Source organism: Gossypium raimondii, chromosome 1 (genome assembly GCF_025698545.1).
Source record: "Gossypium raimondii isolate GPD5lz chromosome 1, ASM2569854v1, whole genome shotgun sequence".
NCBI classification, from domain to species: Eukaryota; Viridiplantae; Streptophyta; class Magnoliopsida; order Malvales; family Malvaceae; genus Gossypium; species Gossypium raimondii.
Genome location: NC_068565.1, coordinates 6,251,534 through 6,272,423, shown reverse-complemented (window position 1 = coordinate 6,272,423; position 20,890 = coordinate 6,251,534). Strand labels below are relative to the sequence as shown.

General features: G+C 34.2%; 2 protein-coding genes and 1 non-coding gene across 3 annotated transcripts; 1 reads left to right on the top strand and 2 right to left on the bottom strand.

Annotated features, from left to right (window-relative positions):
* Positions 1 to 3,818: 3,818 nt before the first annotated feature.
* On the bottom strand, positions 3,819 to 4,773 carry LOC128041248 (uncharacterized). Its single transcript, XM_052630873.1, has 2 exons — positions 4,098 to 4,773; positions 3,819 to 4,006 (listed from the first exon to the last, which is right to left on the bottom strand). Exons 1-2 carry the CDS (start codon positions 4,745 to 4,747, stop codon positions 3,916 to 3,918), a joined length of 741 nt encoding a protein of 246 aa, XP_052486833.1. The 5' UTR covers positions 4,748 to 4,773; the 3' UTR covers positions 3,819 to 3,915.
* Positions 4,774 to 4,936: 163 nt separating this feature from the next.
* LOC105779120 (disease resistance protein RUN1-like) lies at positions 4,937 to 8,451 on the bottom strand. The gene is made up of 6 exons (XM_052630871.1): positions 7,761 to 8,451; positions 6,532 to 7,636; positions 6,331 to 6,371; positions 6,003 to 6,240; positions 5,225 to 5,887; positions 4,937 to 5,106 (listed from the first exon to the last, which is right to left on the bottom strand). The coding sequence occupies exons 1-6, from the start codon at positions 8,288 to 8,290 to the stop codon at positions 5,077 to 5,079; spliced, it is 2,607 nt and encodes an 868-aa protein (XP_052486831.1). The 5' UTR covers positions 8,291 to 8,451; the 3' UTR covers positions 4,937 to 5,076.
* Positions 8,452 to 20,703: 12,252 nt separating this feature from the next.
* LOC128033427 (small nucleolar RNA U30) lies at positions 20,704 to 20,794 on the top strand. Its single transcript, XR_008189544.1, has one exon. It is a non-coding gene; the product is annotated as a small nucleolar RNA U30 (small nucleolar RNA).
* The last annotated feature ends 96 nt before the right edge of the window (positions 20,795 to 20,890 follow it).

The window sequence follows — 20,890 nt, the reverse complement described above, 5'->3', positions numbered from 1 at the left end:
GGATTCTAAGAATATAAATTATAACTCATAATTATTTATGTACAATTTTTAACTATTTTCCAAAGTCATAATAGGGGATTCCGAAATCAATCCGACCCTGCCTCACTAAAATTCAAATATCTAAAAATTTGTAACTCTTTTTCTTCCCTTGTTTCTTTCATGTAAAAATAGACTCCTTAAGCTTTTATTTCATATCTTATTCACTCTCTAATTAAATTTCCACCATTTTTGGTGATTTTTCAAAGTCACACTATTGTTACTGTCTAAAACTGTTTTGTTGCACATTTTACTTTTTCATAATTTCATTACTTCTTTTCATCCTACTTAAAGGTCGATTAAATATCGAACACAATATTCATCACGTAACCTTATTCGATTCACATATATTTTCACTTATCTAATTTCCCCGATGAACACTTCGGAATATTAACCGTCACACGGTGGAATCAGCACTTAGCAACCACCTTATAATCAAGGATACGGGGAATCAGCACATAGCAACCCCTTTCACAGTCAAGGATATGGTGGAATCAACACTTAGCAACCACATTTATATTCAATGATACGGATTCACATAGTAGCATGCACATAGTACTACACATGTGACCATCACTATCCGATACACGTAGTAGCCTGCATATAGTACTACACACGTGATCGAAGCTATCCGGTACGCATAGTAGCCTGCACATAGTACTACAAATACGACCTATCATTCTGGTATACGTAGTAGCCTACACATAGTACTACACACGTGATCGAAGCTATCCGGTACGCATAGTAGCCTGCACATAGTACTACACATGCGACCTATCATTCTGGTACACGTAGTAGCCTACACATAGTACTACACATGTGACCATCACTTTCACTTTCACATAGTGGCCTACACACAGTCCATGCCACATATGTGATCATTTCTGTCACTTCATTCGTATCACTTTTTATTCCGAATGTTCAATCGGGAAATTTCTCACTTTTTCTCATTTTTTTTTCACTAATCAAAGTCAATTCCTTGTCTTTCTTGACTTATAATAACACATTTAACTTATTTAACACTCACATTATTCAATCCAGTCCAAAAATCACATTTTGGCAAAATTACATTTTTGCCCCTAAAGTTTCACAAAATTACAATTTTGCCCCTAGGCTCGGAAATTAAAATTTATCCCTTATTCTTATGTATTATGACATGCTGAACATTTTTCCCTTCTATGGAAACACTAAATTCCCACTCTAACACTTACTTATGAACATTTAGTATTTTTATCGATTATGTCGTTTTACTCGTTTTCACTCAAAATCGCTTAGCAAAAGTTGCTTAACATAATTTCTAGCTTCATATTATACCATAAAACATCAAAATAAACACATTTCACATATGGGTATTTTTCCAAATATAAACCCTAGATTAAATTATTGCTAGAATAAGCAAAATCAAGTTACCGGGACTCCAAAAACGTAAAGAACATTAAAAACGGGGCTTAGAATCACTTACTATGGAGCTTAGAAGCTTTAAAACCCTAACAATGGCTCCCCCCTTGCTGATTTCGTCCCAATGAAGAAGATGAGCCCAATTTGCCATCTTTTTCCCTTTTAATTCATTTTAATTACTAGATTACCAAATTGGCCCTAACTTAAAATTTTCCTATTTCACTTATCTCATGCCCATTTTTGTCTACCAACTTAAACAATGGTCTAATTACCATATAAGGACCTCCAATTTAAAGTTTCATAACAATTGAATACCTCTAACATGTAGAACTCAACTTTTGCACTTTTACAATTTAGTCCTTTTGACTATATTGAGTCCCAAACGTCGAAATTCTCGAACGAAATTTTCACTAAATCATTCCGTGAAATCGTAGACCATAAAAATATAAGAAAAATAAATTTTTCCTCGTCGGATTTGTGGTCCCAAAACCACTGTTCCGATTAGGCCCAAAATCGGGCTGTTACATTCCTGATATATGGCTATTTAGAGAACCTGATTAAAGGCTCTTTGTGATCTTTCTGATTAAAAGTTCTTTGTAAACTTCTTGATTATGGCTCTTATGAGCTTCCTATAATATAGCCCGGATAAGCTTCCTGATAGGCTTTTTGTGAGCTTCTCGATTAATGGCTCTTTGTGAGCTTCCTGTTATATGGCTTGAGAGAGGATTTTCCGATTATGTGCTTTAAAGAGAACTTCTGAATATGAATTGACAGATTTCTGATTTGTAGACTTCGAGTGTACTACCTATGTATCCATCGATGTTTTCAATGATTCAATGGTCAAAATCCTTACATGAGAAAATATGAACATGAAATGAATTAATACACGTATCTGGCTAAAATACATGAAAATGATGATACAAGATATATGAAAATACGAGATAATAATATATGAACATGGAATTTGTTTGATGAATATGTTCATCCATGATTATAGATTTGTACACCTTTAGTGTATTACCCATGTGACACTGACATTTCAAATGATTTAATGGGCAAAGTTTCGATATGAAATAATCTGAACTCAAGATGAATTATTATGAAAATGTACTTGAAATCCAAGGATATGATTTTTATATGTTATATAAATACATGATGTGGAAAGTATATGTACATGGAAATCTAATTATTGTTGAGCCCATTATATGAATTATATGACTAACAAGGGTAATGAAGATATGTGTTAGGGCTCGTGATCAAGTTGATTGACAGTGCCTTGTATGTTTATATTGAATTTAAATAAATGGTAAGTTAATTACCATGTTATATGAACTTACTAAGTATTTCATGCTTACTCTGTTTTATTTTCCCCTGTTTTATAGTAATTCGGAGGCTCGTTGGATTGGAAGCTTGGTGGAGATCACTCACACTATCCATCAGCCCATTTTGGTAAATATATATGGTAAATTAATTATGGTTATAATGGCATGTATAGGTTAATTGGTCAATATTGGCATATAAATGCTTTAATTGTAACTAGCCATTGGTATGGCTTGTGATGGATATGTTTGGTATGTGGTTGAAATGGTTGATTGATAGAAATTATATTGGCATATTAATGATTAAATTAAGTTCGCATATTTTATAAGATATGCATATATGTGTACTTGGTAATTTAAGTGAGTGTGTATACTTGATTATATGAGGTATTATATCATTTATAAGACTTAATTTTGAGTTGGGTTAAATGACATATAATAGCTTGTGAATGTGTTAAAGTGTTGGTGTAGAAGGATGACAAATAGGGTGAGAAATATGGCTTAGAAAATAGCCTATTTTGTCCACACAGGCAGAGACACGGTCATGTGTCTCAGCCGTGTGTGACACACGACCTAGCACATGGGCGTGTGACCTACTCGTGTGTCTCCTACATCTTTAAAATTTTAAAACAGAATGCCCAGGTATTTACACAAGGCCTAGCACGCGGGCATGTGTCTTGGTCGTGTGACCCAAGTCAGAGAGTTACATAGCCTGAGACACGGGTGTGTCTCTTGGCTGTGTGACACTTGCACCTAGGAATTTTTTTTTTAAATTTTGCGAAAAATTCTCTGAGTACCTGGTTTAGTCCCGACTAATTTCTAATGCATGTTTTGGACCTCGAAGGTTCATATAAGGGAGTTTATGTTTGATTTTTGACATGATTACTGTATAAAATAAAATATCTATTTACTTGATCTGTATATTTCGGTAATGCTTCGTAACCTTGTTTCAGCGACGAATATGGGTTAGAGGTGTTACATGATACCTATGTGAATTAAAACGTACAGGAAACAAAATAGAGATTTGGTATGGATACTTTTGCTTGAGTATCAATACTCGGGGAATAAATATCGATACTTTTCCATCTATAACAAAACTGAAACACAAGTTGTCCGAAAAAGATAAATCTATATGAAAGAAAATGGATAAAACAATGTAAAGCTAGGAGAGTAGTCGATGGTTTACAACATATGATTGACAGATTTGACAAAATAGAGTTTTGTTCCGCTGATCGCCTGCTTTCGCATTCAACCTGGAAAAGCACAAAGATATGAAGTAAATTAGCCTTATAAAACAGGAGTCAACAGCATATATCAATCACTGTAAATAAGTGAAGGCTTAACCATTTTCTCTTGACAAGAGCGCCATTATTATTCCCGTTTGATCCACTGTTTGAATGCATATCATCAAAATTTGAAGAAGTTGACCCGCTATGTTCATGTATGGTTTGGTCCATCTCTTCCAAATCTTCCTCATACACTATTCGAGCCCCGCATTTCTTCACCATGGAATTGATGCCCCAGATTTCGAATGCAACCTCAATTTCAAATCTTTCCTTCAACATATCTGTGCTGGATCCAGAAACCTCAGTTTCTTTGCATTCTAATTCCACCAGGGACAACAAATCTATGTAGTTACGAGGCAAATAATCTATCCAAAGGTGGTCTTTGGTCACTCTCGTAGATTTACCTTCTAAATGGAAATAGACTGTTTGAAATTCTCCGGAGAAATTTCTACCATGGATAACAAATGCATACGAAATATGATCCCCCCTTCGAGGTTTATTATTGAAGTCAGAGAAGAAAACACAGCTGAAAGCGAAGCCTAAGAACTGTGTATCATTCAGAAAATTGGGAGGCAATTGCATCTTTATTATAGATTTTGAAGAGTCATCCGTTTGACTGCTAAACCATTTTGGGATTGCACTTCCCGGTATGACAATGTAATAACGTTCTGTTCTTGCATTTGCTACTAGCTGCAAACAAAGACACATTTGCTGAAACTAGTACCATAAATCAATGGGAGCAATAATAGAAAAAAATAAAGGTACTAACCTTCAGCCGTGTCTTCAGCATTGTTACTGCATCGTTACCCTCTGCCAATTTGAAGCAGTTAAAAGCACAAATATATCCATTAACCCTTGAAGGGAAAGCTGTAGTCGAATTTGCAACCGCTTCCAATGAAGCACAACCGTCTATCCATAATTTTATGCTTGCTGGTAGCTCGGGCAATGATTTAAGCCTTTTACAGTCAGTCAGTACTAGACTAGTAAGCTTGGAAAGTCGACTAAGAGTTGCAGGTAGGGTGATGAAATTGTTATCACTAAGCTGTAGAATTTCCAACGAGGACAAGCTGCAAATATCATTAGGAATAGCCCCATCATTAAGGTTGCAGTCATCTAAATTCAACTCCTTCAAAGAACTCAAACCAGACAAAATAACAGGTAGGTTCAAGGTCATAGAGTTCGTACTAAGTCTTGGTGTGGGCCTAGAAATAAAACGCCAATGTGATCGTACTCTATACGGTGGTCCCTTGCATCCTTGGAAAGAAAGAAACTTGAGATTTTCAAATGAAAGATGAAGGATGGTGGTGTCGTTATGGCAGTCTCACTCAGGTTAAGCTCCTCCAAAGATTCTAGTTGTCGCAAACTCTCTGGAAAATTTTTAAGTTTAGAGCAGCCAGAGAGAAGAAGAGTTTTAAGGAATTCACACCCACCTATGCTGCTTGGGAGACTCTCAAGCTTACTGCAATCTTTCAAATTTAGCAACATAAGACTCCTGAGATGTCCAATTGAAAAGGGAAGTTCTTTAATACCAGTCCCATCCAAACAAAGCTCTTTCAGACATTCCATTTCCCCCACAATCTCTGGAATCCTGTCTATATTTGAGCAACCTGAAAGAATTAATGTTTGTAGAGATCCATTCCCAATTTTGGATGGGAAAATCCTAAGTCTCTTGCAGTTTCTTAAATTCAAAAGCTTCAGCCTCCTTAGAAACTTGACGGTAGGATCAATATCTACTATTGCAGTACCTTCCAGAATCAAACTTTCAAGATTTGGGGCCATACTGAAGTCTGGTGTTTTCACAAGGTTTTTACAACCTTTGAGGTCGACCAATTTTAACTTAAATAAAGGCTGTAAAAGGAAACAATGAAAAAGAAAACCAAAGATGAAATGCCATTTTATTTTTGGTATTTTGTGTTTATGTTATCTTGGTCAAAATTAATTGATCAAACAAAGTAACTCTTACCATGTTTGGCTTCCACAACTTTTCAATGCGGCTATAAGGCAGAAGAAGTGCAACAAGGTTCTCTGGTTGGAAGCTTGAAGGGAAGGATTTGAAAGGATATCCATGCCATTCTAAAAGCCTTAACTCGTTACTAAGATATTTGAAATCACGAGAATTTGGAACATTGAAGACTCTGAGCAGTCTTAGCCTGTTCATTGTCAAAAAGGCATCAGCACTCAAAGTCCAAGTATTCTGTTTCCTGATAACCACCAAAGGAAAAAGAGGAATGAGCTTTACAATATATAGAGTAATCAACTACATATACACAGATAGGTGTATGAATTTACACCTGATAGAATCGATGACTAGACCTTGAACAACTTCCGTTGCCTGAAAATCAGAGCAATCAACTAATTAATATGGTAAATTTAATGACTTAACAGTGCAATGCACGTCCAAAAATAGTTCAAAGCTAGACTTGCATCCTAGTATCGTATGAATCAACAAATATTCAAGGGTGGAGTAACAGTTAATAGTGCTAAAGACTTACAGTGTTTCCTATTAGCACATAATTAGTATCCTTTTCGTCCCACAATCTACTACGTTTTGCAGGTTCATTAGGAGATTCTTGGTAAACAAATTTCCTTCCCATCTCTTGTAACAAGTCATGCATCGACAATTTGTTGTCTTCATCAATTGATACAAGAGATTTCTTGATGAGGACATCTATTCCAATATCCGGGAAAAAGCCACAACCATCGAGAATTTTGGTTACCATATCTTTGTCTTCTCCTTTGAAGAAGCATGCAATATCCAAAAATATATCTTTCTCCGATTTTTCTAACCCATCAAAGCTTATTTGAAGCCTGTCTAGAATTTCTTTGTTGGACTCCTTTTTAAGTCTTTCAATAGCACTTCTCCATTGAGCTTCATCTGATCTGCCAGACAGAAAAGAACCAAAAACTTCAAGAGCTAACGGAAGGCCATTGGCATATTCCACTACACGTTTAGAAAGCTCGAAAAATTCCATTGCAGGTGTTTCACTTTTGAAAGCTTTCAAACTGAAAAGGCGAAGTGCTTCCTTGGCATTCAATTTCGTCGGATTATACACATCATCCACTCCGTAGATTTGCAGCAGATGCTCGTCTCTTGTTGTTATGATGATCCTGCTTCCTAAACCAAACCAAGCTCTCCTGCCTATCAAACATTTTAAGTGTTGTATGTTATCCACATCATCAATAACAACAAAAATCTTTTTATGAGATAACATACGACTTATGATGTCATTCCCATCATGAACATTAAAAAAGTTGAAACTTTCCTCTGGAAAAATTTGGGAAAGAAGTTGTTTCTGCAAATAAACAAGTCCATGTTTCTCCGCAACCTCACGAACATCGGCCAGAAAGCTTTGGCCTTCAAAATGACTTGAAATTTGGGTATAAACAAATCTTGCAAGAGTTATTTTACCTAACCCGCCCATACCACAAATCCCTATAATCCGAACACTATCATCTTCCTCCCCTATGCCTATTTTGCAATTTAACTCTTCCAAACGTGATTCAATTCCAATCATGTCATTAGGAGCACTTGCAAATGTTTGACATAATTTTGTTGATACCTTTTCAATGATTTCTCCAATAAGTTCTGATTCATGCCTTCAAATACAAAGCAAAGGAAATAGCTTAGTGAAACTTTAAGGGCACAATCCTTAGCTAATGCCTCAAATTTCAAACTTGATGCTGGTAAGATATTATTGAAGTGAAAGAATATGATAGTTACCTGTTACTCAAGTGCCATCCTTTGATGTTAGCTACTTGAGTTAAAGCAGATCGCCATCTTTGTGTCTTCTCTTTGTTGTCCTGGAAATTATTTTCATGCTTAAGAAAAGCTTCTAGAACTTTTCCGGTTTGTTTTCTCAAATTAGATGGCTCCACATAATAGAAAATAGGGAAGACTTTATGTCCCTTGTCGTTTTTCTGTTGAATAATCTCGGAAAGCTCTTGTAGGCACCAACTCGAGAAACAATACCCTTCCGACAAAACGATTACAGAGCACCATGACTCATGAATTGCTTTGAAGAGCTCAGGTGCTATGGGTTCACCTGTCTCGAGCTTTTCGTCATCCCTAAAAGTGGTGATTCCTCTCCTTTTAAATGCAGCATAAAGATGATCCGTGAAATTCCTGCGGGTATCCTCACCTCTGAAACTCAAGAAAACATCATATTTCCCTCGAGAAACTGAAGAAGATGATTCCAATGATGATGAGGAGGAGGAGGAAGAGGAGGATGTCTCATTATCGAATCTAACCATTGGAACTTAGTAGCTAAGTTGAAGAAATCGATGGGATTTACGTGGTACTTGGAGATTTTCAAGATTCTTTTTTGTCGCAGAAAGGCTGGCCAATTAACACACCTCTGAACAAACTGAGAACAAAAGAAGATAGGTAGTTTCTCAAAACAAACATTAAGAAGTGCTATATTTGGAGGAAAGTTGATGGAGAGTGAGTAGTAGTAACTAGGCTCTTATACTAGAGATTAATGATTAATCTACAATAAACTTGATTATCAATATTGTAATGATTGCAAAAGACAAACCAAGTTGAAGGAATAGTAATTCACATGAAATTGACGTTGAAAAGAAAAAGCATTCTACTTGTTTTTGACACGTTCAACTTTATTTTCTCGATTTTCAGTTGATTCTGTTTCTTTCTTTTTCTTTTCTCACTCAATTTTAAGAATCCGACAAATCCAACACACTTTCCCTGTCCACACAAGTATAACTCTCATTTTATCGAGTCTGAGCAACAAAGAACTGGGGCTCAATTACTCTTGCTAATTTCTCATGCATATTTGAATATATTGATTCTCATTATTAGTATTTCACATTATTACCATAGTATTTCACATTATTAGTAGTAATTAAACTTAATTACCATTATTCTCATTATTAGTTTGAGCCTTTTTTGTAATTTAAAAAGATATTAAAATTATATTGTTTTAAAAAATTAACTATATATTCTCTAAATAAAACGATATATCAATTACTAAATAAATATTTTAATCATAAAAAGTTGTTCTAGTCTTTGATGACCAAGTGCTACCAAATTGGCTAGTATTAACTTATGTGGTTCCTTAATTATATGTACTGCTTTAACTTTCCCTGGTACACATGGTTCCTTTTTCATCATATCTTTAGTTTTTCTTTTTAAAGGTAAATTTATTAATTTATTCAATAAATAGAACCATGCAATTCAGAGAAAAAAATAACAAACACTCGTCGTAGATGATGAATGACAAGCTCCATCAACACAACGAAAGCTTTAGCCTCAGCATCAATTGAACATTATGACACGTTGACAATTGACTTTGTCACAACTCAAGCACAATATATCTAGAATGATTGCAAGCACTTAATACGATAAGAAAATCAGCGTCGAATGGTCCAAAATAGTGAGCAAAAATCGACAAAGGAATCGAGCATTCATCAAACTAGAGAGGACGACAACAAAATCATCCTTAAAATCACTTGTAAAACTAAGATTACATGCATAAGCAAGACTAAAAAATGTGCTACAAGAGCAGACAAAGACTTCTAAAACTGAATATTTATTAAACAATAAAAAAACGAACAAAAAAATATAAAACTTAAGATAATACGGATCCAAATTGACGCGTGAAGTCATTTATTAATTTAAAATACTCTCAAAACAGAAACATATTAAGAAATTGACGAAGAGCCACCCACATTCTAATAAAAATTACTAGTGGTTAGTGGGGTTTTAATGAACGACAGTCACCGTCATCTGTCCATCACAACTTGTGAAGACAATAAAGATACCCACAAAATATATCTATAAACTGAAAAGAGAGAAAACATGTATAGTGGATGAGAAGAAGGAAGAAAGAAAGGGTTAATGAGAGAAGAAATAGATAGGCAATAGCCAGCCCGAAGGTTGACACCACCGTTGAACAAAACAAAAAATAAAAAGCAAACAGCTTGGAGAAAAAATATCTTCATATCTTTAGTTAAGTTTTTGGTGAATGCTATAATGTTGTAATATAATGTTATTAGCAATAGATTATGTAGCATCTATAATGTATAGGGGAAGAAATTATATATAAAAAATATTTGTATATATATATTATTATGCCTTACACATCAACCTTTCTTTTTCACTCAAATCCATCCCACTCTATCTCAATCTACTTAGGAAAATGAAAGGAAGAAAATTTTCAGGAAGAAATTTCTCCTTAACATTATCCTTACTTCCTTCCATAAAAATATCTTTTATTGATAATACCAACTTAGAAATCTAACTTTACATCCAAAATTAAATAATCCAACTTCACATTCATAAATGAATTCGGTGAAGATAAAATAAAAACCACGAAATAAAATAAAATTCAAGAAATAAAATTTTATTTTACAAAAGAAATTGAAACTCTTGAATAACTTTAAAAAAAAAAACAGTTAAAAACCTTTATCTTTTAGAGCCCCTTCAAGATAAGGTAACCAAGAAAACTTTTGGGGTTTGCTTTCAACATGACATCATTGTCATGACTCTTTTTCATTTTATTAAAAAATTATTTTATTGAGAAAAAAATAATTTTTTATATAAAAAATTGATAAGTGTTTGAAAAAGTTTGGAACAACGTTGATGATGGTTAGAACTTCGAAATGGAGGAAGGAGACAAGCCACAATGGGGATGGAAACCAAAAGAAAAAAGCTTACCTGGATTTGGATAATTTAAATAAAGGTACTGCCATGGGGGAAATTTACAGGAACCCTAGAATTCAGTTATGTGAATGGGTTTGTTAATGAATTTGATCAGGAGGATGTAGATAACGTGTTATTAAATTCTATTAGGTACAGAAAGTTCTCGAAGTTTCTTTTTCGAAAAAGGTCTCTAGGTTATGATTCAAAGAGCCTTGAAATATATTATGTTGAAGGTGGAAAGATACTAAATACAGGTAATTCCTCTTAACAGCTGCGGATTGTTAAGTAATGTTGATCGAGAGTGACTAGTAACCATGCTGAGTACAGTGTGCAATGCATACGGGCAGAGTTGATAAATGTTGGAAGCGTAGTTAACCCTTACAATCGAAACATCTTTATTACTCGCACAATAGCAAATTACAAATATATATATATTTCTCAATTACTAGTTGCCGCTAGTTTCTTTTTACTCTAACTCACGCCACTTTCTACTGCACACACAATATTCCTTTTTTTTTTTTCTCTATTTCTTTCACTTGTGATGCACACACACTAACATAAGAGCTATTTATAACATAACATAAATAGACTTAAAGGTTGCTGTAATAAGCTTGTAAAGCTTCGAGCAAATCCATGGTTATCCAATAAGCTCCACTGTTGATGCTTTGTTTATCCTTATATTATCATTACACAATTTCAATCTTTAAGAAACTTTCAGCAAGCTTTCATGTTGCTGTTTTGCCACTAATTTCATGCCACGTTTTAAACCAATTTGTAAAGCCACTCTTAGCTTCATGCTTTTCCGACTTTGAGAAGTCGGTTTGACTTCTAACACTTCTCCTTAAACCGAGATCTTTATTCCAAGTTTTTCTTTTAAGTTTGTTAAATACGCCCTCTTTCAATTGCTTCGTAAAATGTTTACCAATTGGTCTTTCATTCTGTAGTAGATTAGCTTGATGTTCTTATTCTTCACCAACTCTCAAATAAAGTGATACTTTGTATCAATGAGCTTGCTTTGGCTACATAAATTGTAGACTTGTTGTCAACATAAATTGTAATGGAACCTTCCTGTGTAAGAGTTAGTTCGCTCAAATATTCTTCAACCAAATTGCTTGACAAGGGCATACTATAGCGGTGTATTCTGCTTCACATGCTGAGAGGGCTACTTTTTGATGCTTTTTTGATGACCCTGGAAATGTTGTAGAGCCAATATGGAATAAATATCCAGACGTGCTTTTGTGATAGTCCAAGTCACCACCATAATCATTTTATGACTAACCAACCAATTTTGAACTTTGTGTGTAAAAACAATGATCCATTGTACTTTTAACATATCTCAAAATTCTTTTTGCTACAATTAGATGGTCTTGTTCTGACTTCTTCATGAATCAACTAACTAATCCCCTTGCATACATTATGTTTTTCTGCACGATAGTCAGATACTTTAAACTTCCAATGATGCTTTTAAATAATGTTGAATTTACCGGCTCTAGTTGAATTAACACTTAACTTCATACTAGGTTCCACTGGCGTGGCTACTGGCTTGCAATCTTTCATTTAGAATTTGCTTAAGATTTGTTCCACATACTGCTTTTGATACACAAATATTTCATCTTCCATTTGCTTCACTTTGCATCCAAGAAAACATGACATCTCATCAATATCTGTCATTTTAAATTCTTTAGTCATATTTTTCTTAAAGTCATTGAACATACCTGGTCTATTTCTTGTGAAAATCATATCATCTATGTATAAACATGCGATCATGATGTCACCATCTCCATTTTTCTTCGTATATAAGGCATGCTCGCATAGACTTTTCATGAACTCATTCTTCTGAAAGTACTCATCTATTCTTGTGTTCCATGCTCTTGGGGCTTGATTTAAACCATAAAAGGCTTTCTTTAAGCGATATATTTGTCTTATTGTCTTTGTTTTCTACATCCAAGTGGTTGTTCAACGTAAACTTCTTATTTTAAGTAGTTATTAAGGAATGCTAACTTCACGTTCATTTGATAAATCTTCCATTGTTTTGTGTTGTAATTGTTGTGAAAAGACTTATAGTGTCGTTTCTGGCTACTAGAGCAAACACTTCATCATAATCCACTCCATGTCTGATACGATCACAGTCGGAAATGCCCTTGGTTCAGCTCACCAAGCGAGGCTTGCCATTTTTCGCAAGCTGACCTAGCTCAAATTTAGCTCGTTGAGCTTAAATCAACTCGATTCCAGCTCAATGAACTTGAATCATCATTGAGGCGAGTTCGTATATATGTCTTTACTTGTAGCCTTTGACAACTAGAATTTCTTTGTACTCTCCATTTTTCCCTATTTGTAGGTCTTTGTCTTGTACACCCATTTAACTTCAACTAGGTTGTGTCCTTTTAGCAAACTTGTTAACTCTCACGTATCATTTCTTCTTATTGTTGCAATTTCTTCATCCATTTCCTTATTTCATTTGATATCTTCAATTGCTTCTTCATATGTTATAGGATCACATTTTGTAATTAAACAAAATAAGGAATAATCAAGAGTTGTCTCTGTGGGTTCTGCAACATTATAAATGTTGTGTAGACTACACATTCTTGTAAACACTTCCTTTGAACTACTACTACTTGGTGATGATGATGTTGTAGGGGTTGTTGCAACATGACTTGGTGGAGGGCTTTGATCATCACCTTCTTTATCTTGATTGATGAAGTCATCATCTTTATCATCACTAAAAAATAGTCCTTCAATTTACTTTTCTTTTTCGCTCCATCTTTAGTAATTTGTTTCATTGGACTCAACATTTATTGAAATAATAACTTTCTTGGTGAGAGGGTTGTGTATTTTATATGCTTTGCTTCTTTTTTCATATCCAATAAAGATGCATTTCATGCCTTTTTTATTGAGCTTCACTCTCGTCTAATCAGAAATGTGAGCATATGCGATGCATCCAAAAAACTTGAAATGTCCAACTTATGGCTTTTGATCGCTCCAAACTTCATTCAACATCTTATATTTCACACTTTTTACTAGGCATCGATTAATAGGTAAACTACACATTGAACAACTTTAGCCCAAAAAGTTCTTGGTAGATGTTTACCTTTTACCATGCTTCTTTCCATATCAAGAATAGTGTGTTTCTTTCTTTCAGCAATTCCATTTTGTTATGGAGTATATGTAACTATCAATTGGTGAATAATTATGTGCTCTTTACAAAAGCTTTTAAACAGTTTTGATATATACTTGCCCTCGTTATCAGATTTGAATATCTTAATATAATGTCCACTTTGTTTTTCCACCATAGTTTTGAACTCTATGAATTTATTAAGTACTTCTAATTTTATTTTAAGAAAATATATCTAACTTTTTCTCCTAAAATCATCAATAAAGGTAAGAAAATACATGTTTCCTCCAACTGATGGTATATCAAAAGGGCCTACTATGTCAAAGTGTACAATTGCCAGTAGTCTCCAAGCTCTTTGAGATTTTACAACTTCAAAACTTTACTTATGTAAACTGAAAAGAACTTTCTCCACAACTTTTTTTTGTCTGCCATCTCCTCTCCAAGTAATCTGAGGTTATTCATGGTCTTTATAGAGTCCGTCTTTGTACTCCTTTAGAGTTTTAAACTTGATAACACTCTAGAATAAAGTATTTTTATGTATTAATTATGTATTTATTCTGAGCATGATCCTGCTAATTTGAGCTATTTATTTTATCTCATAGGAACTAAATTTGAGGCAAAAGCAAAATTAAGGGCCAAAAGCGTGAATTTAGAGATAAAATGGGCCAATGTGCAACATAAGGAAAAGTTGGTGCCAAAAGTGCAAGCATGGAGGACACAAGGGTTGAAATGCAAAAAGAAGAGATTTTATTCTATCAAACTCTATTTTAATTATGTTAGGATAATTAATATTAAGATAATAATTAAGGATTATTTAATTTTAGGATTTTATTTTATTTATCTTTATTTATCTTCAATTAAATGTATTTATCTTTTGAGATTTGAAGTAGGATTAGACTATCTCCCCTAGCACTATAAATAGGGGGTGAAGTGATTCAAAAGAGATCCATCTTTTTCTATAAACACTCTCTCCCCAAAAATCTAGGCTTTTGCTCTTCTCATATTTCCTTCCAATAAAATCTCTATTTTTTATTTTATTTATGTTCTTTTCCACCATAACCATGAGCCACTAAACCTATCTAGCTGAAGGTTGTCGATATTCCCTAAAAAGGGTTCTTGAGGCTTAGAGTCCGTACTTAGCCCCCTCTCTGAGTATTCATCATTTCTTCGCACTACGGGGCTGACGCTTTCGTTTATGTCCCTTAAGAAGTAAGCTTTTCAACGTATGCAAAGGCGACCGCTTTGTATGTTTTGGGAAGGTTGCACAGTCGGTTCGTTAGCTTACTACGTTAGAGGTTGGCGAGCTTAAGAGACAAAATGGCGTGGGATTCACCATTGAGAAGTGCTGATCTAACATAAAACGATCCCACAGAAGCAATTGTTGGCTAGAGTCAGGTTTCACTAAATCGTAAGTCTAAATCCTTGGAGCTGATGGTTGTAGGCGTCCTCTTCCACTATGGCTTATTCAGTTTGGGAAGGATCATTTAAAAGCCGAAGATTGAACCTAAGGCGGAACGAGACAATTGGAGACTGGAATCTCCCATAAGAATTTCCTTTCTCTCAACTCTATTTTTACTTTCTCAAATTTTTTATTCAATATTCCTAATTCTGTTTTTATTTTATTTTTCGTTTCTAGATCCAAACCTTTAATTCTATTTTTTTTTCAGGAACGCATGTTTTCTTGGGCAAGATTCTGCTTGGGATTTCACGGAATTAGACATTGTGCAAATCTAGTCCTTAAGGATTTGACCCTACTTCCCTTTTACTATTCTTTTTCATTATTTATTAGGGATAGGATACTTTTGGTGCTTTCAACGACCGCATCAAAACTATTTCATTTCCAAGATTTCAAATTCTCTTTTGAGGTTGAACACTTGCATTTGTCTAATCCTATCATGCCTTGCAACTCCTCTTTTAGCATCTCCCAAGCTTGCTTTGCAATCTCACATGCAATGTGCCATAAAAATTTCGTTAGAAACGGATGACTCAATACAACTCTTTTCTTTCTTTAACTGGGTTACAGTTGGATTGGCCGAAAGTTAGGGTGATTCTTTATCATTTTCAACCACATCCCAAAGATCAAAAGCACTTAGATATGTTTTCATTTTGACAGCCTATATCTAATAATTTTCACTCGAAAAGAAAGGTCATGAACACAAAGAACAAATATTTGAAGTCATTTGGTGTTGACAAATGCTAGCTAACTCTTATCATAACTCTCAAATATTTGTAGCCCTTGTAAGATTAAAAGTTTCTGATACCAAGTTCTTGGAAGAGAGAAGAAACAAGAAAGAAACTTTGAGAGGAAAACTTAAAGAAAGAGAGAAATCTAAGAACAAAATATTTTTTTATTTTTTTTATTTCTTACTTGAATGCTTAAATTAAGTAATTTTTTATCTAAACTATATTCTAAGCACCAATCATTTGTGTTCATACCATCATTCTTATCCAAAACGCAATCCTTAACCAAAATCTTAGTCATCATCCTTATCCTAAAAATTATCCAAAATTTTCAACAAGGACTATGATTGGTTATTAAAAGATAACAACAAATCTAGTTAAAATAAAATAATATTAAAAATATTTTAAACGTTAAAAAAACATTATCTTCAACATAAATTCCTTCTCATCCCCTATGGAATTATTTAGGATATTCACAACAATATAGATCTCATTAAAGTGTTCCTTTAAATATAGGTTCCTTTACCCAACTTTTTCTTAAATTGATTTGTAAATCATAAATATTCCTTGAGGATTTGAGAGTCATGTAATCTTAAAAACAACTCAAATTTTGCATCATTTTCCTTTTTCATCTTGTTCATTTTTTATAGGTAACATGCTGTAATTATTGCCATAACCAAATAGTCATGAACCTAGAACTATACTTGCATATAAATCATTCCAATCAAGAACAATAATTGGCCTAACAATAACAGTAATCGTAGCAATTTCCAACAGTCAGAAATGAAAACAATTCTCACGTTTAAACAGTGGCAAAGAAGTCACTTTTAAATTATTGGAAGTATACTACTGCAAACAAAACAGTTAGCACTAACAGGAAACTAGACCAAGTGTAAATGAATTAAGCAATCATTGTGTTATGGAAGAACCACTGCCTTAGAAGTGATTTCGCCCTGATTGGTGTAATCGAAAATGGACATCGCCCCCAAGGTTAACATAGTACTTCCAAATTCGTACACCCGAATGAGAAATATGAAAATCAAAAGGATTGCTCTTTTCGTAAAAGTCAAGAAATAAACTGGAAGAAACTAGTAAACCACACTAGGTTCAATGCCTAGGAAAGACTGGAGGGGTCATAGACGGTCTCGCTTAAAATCTAATCTCCTAAACAGAATATTGCACTAATGTAATTTAGTAAAATACCAAAATTTTAGAGAGCAAGAATGGGAGAGAAAAGAGAGAATTGTTTTCTTGTTTTTTTTTTATGTTGTGAAAAATGAGTAAAATAGTCTGATATTTATATTGTTTCCAGAATGAGTAAAATGATAAAATAGCAGTTTCAGTTTCCAAAAATAATAGACGATTTTCCTCAATAGAAAATATTTTGCAATAGTCAAAGGATATTTCTTAACCGAAAAATATTCTACAACATAAAATATTTTGGAAAAATATTTCTGATTTTGCATTACCAACATTCCCTTGCTAATGCAAAAGAACTGGAAAGTTTTGTAAATATGAGAAAAAGGTAAAACGTGAGAAGAGTAATAGCAAAATTAGCCACTTAAGCACTATTATCTTGTGGATTTGAACTAGTACGTAGTGAAATTAGTGATTCTTCTCTTTAACAAGTGAATGAATCTTGAACTTCTTATGATAAGACTTAACTCATGACACACGACTAATCTCATGTCCAATTGAGTTCCATAATAGATAAACAATTCAACTAATATACATCGGGATGTTGATAATTACTCTAAAAAAACAACCCAACGTATTTCATAAAAGGTGGCTAATACTTCACACTTACGTAGGTGATTTCATCAAGTTTTTCTTAGTATAGACCACCCGGACTAGGACTATGAAATCATTAAGAGCATTTAATAAGCTTAACCTCTCAGTTTTATAATTTCGCGAATTCATCAAGTACGTCTCAACAGAACTACCCAAACTATAGGATATGAATTCATTAAGAGTAAGAAACTCAAGTTCACACGTCGGTGAATTCCTCAAGTTTATCTTAGAACCACCCAAACTTTAGGCTATTGTGCATGTACATTATGTGCCATAGGGATAGGTAAAGATGTACATTATAAGTCTTTCATGGTTTCGTTTGATCACATTGAACTTAAAAGACTAAGCTGGGTATCCACCATGAATTCTTTAACCAGTGGGCTTAAGTCTCACCCCTCTTGATGAATCAATAACCATTTTCCTACATAACCCTTTGGTTAGTGGATCATCTAGGTTCCTCTTAGATTTTAATTACTCTATGGTGAGTACTCCATTTTTTATTATGCATATCTCATATTCATGTCTTATTCGTATATGTATTTTCTTGTCATTGTAAGCTTGGTTTTAAGCAAAACAATTGGCGGCTTGTGAATCATATAATAAGGACAACAGGAGGTGTATGTTTCTCCCCACAAAGAAATCTCTGCAAGCAGATTCCTGAGCCACTCGAACTTTTTCCCAACTCAGTCAAGAGTTATAAAGTCTGATTACATCATAGAGTGAGCAATACACGTCTGTTTAGCAGACTTTTAAGAAATAGTTTCTCCATCTAAAATAAAGACATACCCACTTACAGAGCTAACTTTATTAGTTACCCAGTTTGCATCACAATATCTCTTTAGGACTGCAGGGTATCCAAAAAATTCCAACTTCCAAGTTATTATACTTTAATTTCACTCAAAATCATTTGGGGTAGTTTAACCTTGATAACATAGTAACTTGCGAACCATAACTCTTTCCCCCACTTACTATGTCGATGCCCTCATAGATATAAAGCCAGTTTAGTAACCTTGTTGCATCTAGTTGACATTTTAGTCTCAAGTTCATCTTGGGCCTTCAAGGCCTAAGATTATGATTCATTCAATGCACATCAGACATAGACTCGAACTTGGTTTCATCTCAACCGTCGGTGTAGTCTTGTCTATGCCCATTCCTCCACCAAACACTTGGGCTCAATGCCACAACATATAATCATCAGGTTACAGCCTTGAGGAACCTTTAATGGTTTGATCCATTGCCAACTGAATATTACTATGACTTTGATGCTTAAAAATGCATTCCTCTAGATGTGACACCAATTACACTCTTGCGACATCCCGTTAGATGCGTCTCTCTGAACGTGGTTTATGCCAACCGCCCATGCGACCCTAACACTAAAGTTCTCAACATGGGAAATATAGACACATTGGTCATCCCCAACGTAGGCCCTCTCGGTCCCTCTATGGTCACCCCATTGGGTGTGGTCATCTTGGCCAATCACAACATATGTGGCATTACTAAACTAGGTTGATCTCAATATCATTTTTAGACTTTAATGTTCATTCATACAAACTTTATCACGTTGCTTCTTTCTCCGCACAATCTCATTGGTTGACTAAACAAGACATCCCCCACTACTTTGGTTCAAAATTTTGTGATGCTTGAACTAGCTCCACAAATCTCCAGTGATCCGCTCATGATCCTTTGACCAACTCAAACTTAAAGGTCCATCGGCCCACTCAAACTCCAGCTCTTTAGGTCTTCCAAGCCCATCTTGATTGCAATGGCCAACTAGCCAGCATGGATGGAGCTTTCAATTGCTCCGATGATACTTAGACACACTTTTGCACTACTTAGGTGCCTTCAAACCGATTGCCTTAATATCACATCAACATATTTATAAATCCAATTTTCCCTTCATTGTCTATTTTTTTCCTCCGAGATTCAAACCTTAAGACCTTTTAAGATTTCACTGTACTTAGAGTGTACAATCAAGTCTCATAGGCTCAACTCTCAACTTGGAATGGGCAAGCCAGAATTAAACCACTCGAGATTTGAATCAACAAAGCCAAACCCGTGTTCCAACACCTTAAAGCCCCCCACTCAGGTTATAAGCTCGCATTATCAAGCTCAACTTCTAAATTACCTGTAGGAGCCTTCATTGGTTCCAACGGCCAAAAAAGAAAATGATTTTCAAGTTTAAGCAATAGCAAAGAAGTCGCTTCTAAATTGTTGAAAATATACTACTGCAAACAAAACTATTAGCACTAACAGGAAACCAAATTAAGTGTAAATAAATAAAACAATCACTATGTTGTGGAAGAACCACTGCCTTAGAAGTGATTTCGCCTTGATTAGTGTAATCGAAAATGGACGTCGCCCCTAAGGTTAACACGGTACTTTCAAATTCGTACACTCGAATGAGAAAGATAGAACTCAAAAGGATTGCTCTTCTCGTAAAAGTCGGGAAATAAACTGAAAGAAACTAGGGTAAACCACACTAGGTTCAATTCCCAGGAAATATTGGAAGGGTCATAGACAGTCCCACTTAAAACCCAATCTCCTAAACAAAATATCGTACTAATGTAATTTAGTAAAATATCAAAATTTTAGAAAGCAAGAACATGAGAGAAAAAAGAGAATTGAGTTTTCTTGTTTTTTCTGTGTTGTGAAAAATGAGTAAAATAATCTGCTATTTATATTATTTTTAGAAAGGGCAAAATAGTAAAATAACAGTGTCAGTTTTCAAAAATAGTAGAAGATTTTCCTCAATAGAAAATATTTTGTAGCAGTTAGAGGATTTTCCTCAACTGAAAAATATTCTATAATAAAAATAATTTTAAAAATATTTCTCATTTTGCATTACCAATAACTATATCACTTGAAAATTGATGCCCATGTTTAAGTTTAAGTTTAAGTTTAAGTTTATGTATTATTGAAAGAGGCGGTGATGATTATAGAAATTTAAATCTCGTTAACTTTGATTTGTAAATTTGAGGATGAAACTTTCCATCCATTTTAAACATTTTCGAGCCTCTTCTCTCTTTGCAAGAACAATCTTTTACCGATTTTGTTTATTTTATTTTATCAACCAAAAAAGTGAAGCAAAATTAAAAGAACTAAAATAAGC

Excerpts from the sequence above, each read along its gene's own strand:
- LOC105779120 (XM_052630871.1), bottom strand. The coding sequence starts at position 8,290 with ATGGTTAGATTCGATAATGAGACATCCTCCTCTTCCTCCTCCTCCTCA. Across the intron at positions 6,241-6,330 it reads CTAGTCATCGATTCTATCAG|GAAACAGAATACTTGGACTT; the intron begins GTGTAAATTCAT and ends GGTGGTTATCAG. Across the intron at positions 5,107-5,224 it reads TAGGCCCACACCAAGACTTA|CTTGTCCTCGTTGGAAATTC; the intron begins GTACGAACTCTA and ends TGATATTTGCAG.
- LOC128041248 (XM_052630873.1), bottom strand. The coding sequence starts at position 4,747 with ATGTGTCTTTGTTTGCAGCTAGTAGCAAATGCAAGAACAGAACGTTAT. Across the intron at positions 4,007-4,097 it reads GCTCTTGTCAAGAGAAAATG|GTTGAATGCGAAAGCAGGCG; the intron begins GTTAAGCCTTCA and ends GTGCTTTTCCAG.